This window comes from Mus pahari, chromosome 1, assembly GCF_900095145.1.
Source record: "Mus pahari chromosome 1, PAHARI_EIJ_v1.1, whole genome shotgun sequence".
Classification (NCBI taxonomy): Eukaryota; Metazoa; Chordata; class Mammalia; order Rodentia; family Muridae; genus Mus; species Mus pahari.
The window spans coordinates 148,955,303-148,961,302 of NC_034590.1; the positions used below are offsets into that span (position 1 = coordinate 148,955,303).

Below are 6,000 nucleotides of genomic sequence, written 5' to 3' on the forward strand. Positions count from 1 at the left end.
TTCACATACTTGTAAACGTCCACTGCAGTGAGCCCTTGGTCTAATTTGAGGACTCTGGCTTCTGCTACACTATTCATACTGGATCCTCACTGAGACGTCTCAGATGTCCTGTTGTTGCCCTGTGCCATGGAGATTGCAGCTTTGGATCTGCAAGACTGGCTCCATCACTTGCTCCAGCAGTTCATAGATGGGGTACATGAAGGGCGGGCTGACTCAAAACCTGGGTGGTAGCTGAGTTGGTCATCCTGCCAGATCTGCTCCCAGCCACCTGGGCCAGCTCTCCAGCATTGTTCAACTGAAGGGCACACACCCTCAGGCCTGGCTTACTGGTGTCCCCTCTGCCAGGGCCAGCTTCCCAGGCAAGGTACAGGCTGCCCTGCCAAGTGCTGCAGCTGGCACAGTGTGGGGCCAGCTCTCAAAGGGGAGGAGGCACCCTTCCCCCCCCCCTCACACACCAGGAAAGGACAACAAGGGGCAGGCAGGGCAGGCTATTTTGTTCTCACACCCTCAGGGATCGCTCACCTGCCAGCCCCCTTTCCTGAGTGCTGCTGCTGCCAGTGAGGCTGCCCAAGTAAGGGGTGGGGCCAGCTCTCCATAGCCCATGACCCAGACAGCAACCCAGACTAGGGAAGTCTGCATGGCCTTTGGTGGTAACACCCCCAACCCCTACTGCTTCAGGGCCATGGACCCAGACATGGCCCTCAGAGGCAGCATCGGCCAAGAGTTCTCATGGCCCTAGGTGACATCATAGACTACTTATTTCAAATCATTCCTCACTACTCTCAAGTCTCCAGCCTGCCTCTCTTCACTATGCACAAATCCTTCTGTCTCTCCTTCTCTTCCATCTGTCCACCACTTCCTTGATCCTCTTAGTGTCTTCCTCTTGCACCTCTGGGTGTCTTCTGTCCTGCCCCAACCTCTGTTTTCTTTGCTCCTTTTTTTTTTTCCCTTCTGATTATTGCTGTGAAGTCATGATTTGGATACAAATTTTGTTCATCATTTGTTTTTGTGTGCTTTCCTGCTGTGTAGTAAGATGCTCAGGGCTCTCAATGAAGTTTTCTGCCACACCTGGGCTCCTTTAGACAATAATAGTATTCAGAAACTAAGATTTGCGTACAAGCTGGGCTCATCACACATATCACATCACACACACACAGTGGCACATGTATGAGCAAGCTGATCAGCTTGCTTCTCTCCATGTGTGTTCTCTGATGCCTTGTGTCATGGTTGCTATTGGGAAGTTTGAAGCGTGAAGTCATTCTCATTTTTTATTTTTTATTTATCAACTTCCCTTAAAACACACAGATACACACACACACACACACACACGAGTTGGAGAGTTGGCTCAGCGGTTAGGAGCACTGACTGCTTTTCCGGAGGTCCTGAGTTCAAATCCCAGCAACCGCATGGTGGCTCACAACCATCTGTAATGAGATTGGATGCCCTCTTCTGGTGTGTCTTAAAAAACAGCTACAGTGTACTTACATATAATAAATACATAAATTAAAAAAAAAACAACCTTTGTCCTTTGTGTTCTGTGAGTTCTTCAGTCTGATGCTTTCCCAGCTGAGATTTTTTTTTTTATTGGTCTTTGGGTTCCAGTGTATGTAGGTACTTGGGGAGCCATCTTTTAAAACTGACTTTATTTTATGTATATGAGTGTTTGTCTGCATGTTTGTATGTGCACTGTGTGTGTGCTTGGTACCTGCAGAAGCCAAAAGTGGATATTGGATTCCCTGGGACTGGAGTTACAGATGGCTGTGAACTGCCATGTGGGCTTCAGGAACCAAACTGGTCCTGGTCCTCTGCGAAAGGAGCGAGTGTCCTTAGTCACAGAGCTCTCTCTGCAGCTTCGGGAGCCACCGTTTGACCTGGAAACTAATCTTTAATCTGATAATGTGTTAGGGAATTTTCTTGATATTAATTTGCTTTGAACACTAACCTATTCCCCCTTTCTCCTTTCTTGCCTCCTTCCCTCTCTTTCTTCTTCCCTCTTTCAGTAAAATAGCATCATACCATAGCCCACCATGTTCTTGAACTTAAGACCATTCTTCCTCAAATGCAGGCATAACAGACACGAGCCATGCCTTGTCACAAGTTTTAATATGTTCTTTTTCCATCATCTTTCTTTCAGTTTAAAGTATTTTCTAGCTTTTCATTGGCTCTTTGAAACAGTATATATTCATATATAATCTGATATATATATTATATTATTATAATATATTATCATATGATATATAATTCAACCTAAGTGAGTTGGTCCTGGATTCAGTTCATTATGATATCTTGACCAAGTTACATACTATGATTCAGTCTTCTCACCTACAGAATATAAATAGTATTGGCTGCCATTAAATTGTACCTCAGAGGGTTGAAAAAAAATATGCTCATGGAAATTTGTGTCAGTTTCTTGGGGGCACAAGTTCTACTTGACTAATTACTGCATACCTGATGTTCCATAGTGTCTGTTACATAGTGGGCTTTCAGAGCACATTTGTTGAATTGAAAGAAATCACTCAGTAAGTGATTTTCATTGGACTTTTTGAGGCATTTAGTTGTACTTCTAATTAAATAGTAGCATGAAATTTTCTAGAAAAAAATAGTTAAATAAAATTTACATTTATTTAGAATGAAACATGTGCTAATAGTTTTTGATGGTACCACGATATGGATAGATGTTATGATAAAGATAGTAAGAAATTACATAGTAAATAATTAAGTATTATGTTGTGATTTGGAAGTTTACTTACAGTTAAGGTATTGTAATGACTATGGTAATGTTCCTAATGTTATAGATTTAGAAAAGAATTAAGTAAAGATTATGTTAGTAGAAGTCATGAATGTTCAGCTGGCAATGTGTATACAGTATACCCAGTGTGTTTAGTAATAGAAATAAGTGTTAATTTAATTTTATTTCCCTCCTGGTGCTGTATATGGATCCCAGGTCTTCTGCATGCTAGGCATACATCCCTGCACTGAGAGCCCAGCCTCAATCAGGAGTGTCTGATTCATTGCCTGGCCTTGCGTAAAGTGAATCGACATGAACATTTTGCGTTCCCTTTTAACCTCTCACAGGTATTACTCTGCACTTAAAACAATGGAACAGCTAGAGAACGTGTACTTCCCCCGGGTTAGCCAGTACCGCTTCTGTCAGCTCATGATGGAAACACTCCCTAAACTCCGGGAAGATATCAAAGACATCTCCATGTCTGATCTCAAGGACTTTCTGGAAAGCATCCGAAAGCATTCTGACAAAATAGGTGAAGCAGCCATGAAGCAGGTGAGCCTGACATTTTAGTTTATCTAGAATATACAGTGTGTCCCGGCTGCTTAGTTGTGGTTAACCTTACTATTTACTTATAATCCCTGGTCTTCCTCTAGAGTGGATTCTGACAGTATTTTCTTTGGACTTACAGCTATTTTAAGAATTAAGTAAAGCCAGTTTAATTTAAGTCCTTTCATCCCTTACCAGCTGAACTCTGCTCTTACCTCCACACGGTTTTACACTCATGTTTTCTAGCCAGATGTGCCTTAGAATAAATGTCAGCCATAGAAGTGGGAGCAGCTTTATGCTAAGGTCCTAACGGTTCCTTTTAAAAGATTGATGTTAGTTTTCATTATGTGTTGCACATGCCTCTGTGTAGGTCTGTGTATGTGAGTGCCGTGCCTGAGGCAGCCAGAGGCAGCATCCCTGAAGGTGGGAGGTGGTAGGGAGCTGCCTGATGAGGGTGCTGAGAACCAGACTCTAGGCCTCTGCGAGCAGCAAGTGCTCTTAACTGCTGAGCCGTTTCTCCCCCCCCCCCCACACACAAATTGTTCCTTTTAAAAACATTAAAAATACAGTCAGAATTAAAATCCACAGTTCAATAACAAGATCAGAAACAAGCATAATAAAAGATAAAATGCATTGTGGAAGTGAGGAGAGCCAAAGACGGGATCTTGATCTTTTCACATGAAATCGATAATCCCTGTGAGAGTGTCTGAAAAAGAAAGTACAAATCAGGAATTAAAAGAGGGTGTTGCTGCACATCCTGTACCTGCATTTAACTAATAAGAAAGCACTGGGGTTGGAGGTGGCTCAGTTGGTAAAAGGCTTGCTGCTTAAGCCTGAGGACCCGAGTTTGATCCCCAGAACCCACCTAAGAAAGCCAGATGTGGCGTTTGCTTACAATCTCAGACCTGGGAAGGCAGCTATAGACACATCACTTGGTCAGCCCCAGGTCCCATCTCAATAAAACAAGACAAAACAGGACTCCCGAGGAAAGAGGTGTACGTGTGACCCAAAGCACACGCCTCCTTCACCCCCTGACACATATGAGAAAAATCTTATATGAAAAAGGAATATGTTATAAACAAGTTTTTTAAAAAATGTAAACACTGCACATGGCGATACACAACTCTAAACCTAGCACTTGGGAATCTGAAGCAGAAGATCTCAAGTTTGCGGCCAGGCTGTGATACATAATGAATTCCAGTTCAGCCAGGCTGGGTAGGGTAGCAAGAGTCTATCAAATACGTAAGTAGGTCGTTAGGTGGATGGATGATTGATAGATAGATAGATAGATAGATAGATAGATAGATAGATAGATAGATAGATAGATAGTAAATGTTGGATCAGTGTTAACTGGAACAGTTTTGGAATAATATGACTCTTCTTCTCCTGAAAATAGGCACAACAGCAGAAGAGCTTCAGTGTTGCTCTGCAGAAGCAAAATAATATGAGGTTTGGGAAAAATATGCAGGTAAATAATGACAGGATTCTAGAAGAGAAGAATGACATTATACTGAAGCACACACTTGAAGAGGAGGCCGAGAATGACGAGGAGGTACTAGGTTTCTTTCTGCCTTTAGTATTTAAAAAGCTGTGTCTTCTATGTGCAAAGTGATTATGTTCATCAGTCCATAGTGCACAGTGAATGATCTGAAATATTAGACTACATAATAATAGACAAACAGGATATACTGTAGATTATGTGTTTATAGGTAGTAGAGCATAGCCGTTTGTCATAATTAGTAGTAAAACTAAATCTAATGTCTCTCTCCTTGTTAGTAATGGTATTTGAACTAGCTAAAGGAAACTTTTATTTCATAATTTTTTGATTCTGTTATTTGGTCAAACTTCCCATATCATATCACATCATATCATATCATATCATATCATATCATATCATATCATATATCATATATGTATGTAGTGTTGTTTGTTTAATGTGCATGTGGATATACAGGAATATACAGATATGAATGCATGTTTGTTCATGTAGAGGCCAGAGGTGAATATCAGGTGTGTTCCTAATCATTCTCTATCTTAATATTTTTTAATTTAAATTTAGTGCATGTGTTTGTGTGTATGTGTATACACACACACACACACACACACACACACGAATGACTTGTGGAAGACTGTGTGTTGCACAGTAGGTGTATGGAGGTCAGAGGACAACTTGGTGGGCTGTTTCTTTCCTTCCATCTCTTCCATGGGCTTCAGGGACCAAACCCAGGTGTGCAGGCTTGTGTGACAAGCGCTGAGCCATCTAATTGAGGCCACCCCAGGTTCTCTGATTGGCTAGGCTGACTGGGGAATGAGTCCCAGGGACCCACTTGTCCCCTTCAGTGCTGGAATTATAGTTTGATGCTGCCACTCCTCGAGTTTTATGTGGGATCTGGGGATCCAAACTCAGTTCCCTGCGCTTTTGCGGTAAGCACTTTGTGGACTGAGCTATCTCCGCAATGCTCTGCCATTTTACTTCAATTTGCATTGAGGTACTACAGAATAATTCTGTCTTAGCCTCTGTTAAACTTTAAATTTTTTAACTAAATATTTGAAAATGTCATAGAGTGCATTTTGAGCATACCTACCACCCAACCCCTCCCCTTAACACCCTTTCAACTCTCCTGTCCCTTCCCACCGACTTTGAAGTTATGCCTGCCTGCCTTCCTTCCTTCCTTCCTTCCTTCCTTCCTTCCTTCCTTCCTTCCTTCCTTCCTTCCTTCCTTCCT

General features: G+C 42.1%; 1 protein-coding gene across 1 annotated transcript in view; it reads left to right on the forward strand.

Moving 5' to 3' along the window:
- Exoc6 (exocyst complex component 6) overlaps window positions 1–6,000 on the forward strand; it is a 136,270-nt gene that overhangs the window by 28,362 nt on the left and 101,908 nt on the right. The window contains exons 6-7 of the mRNA XM_021219995.2: window positions 3,076–3,280; window positions 4,671–4,826. Of these exons, the coding sequence (XP_021075654.1) occupies window positions 3,076–3,280; window positions 4,671–4,826 (361 nt within the window). The remainder of the gene's footprint in view (window positions 1–3,075; window positions 3,281–4,670; window positions 4,827–6,000) is intronic.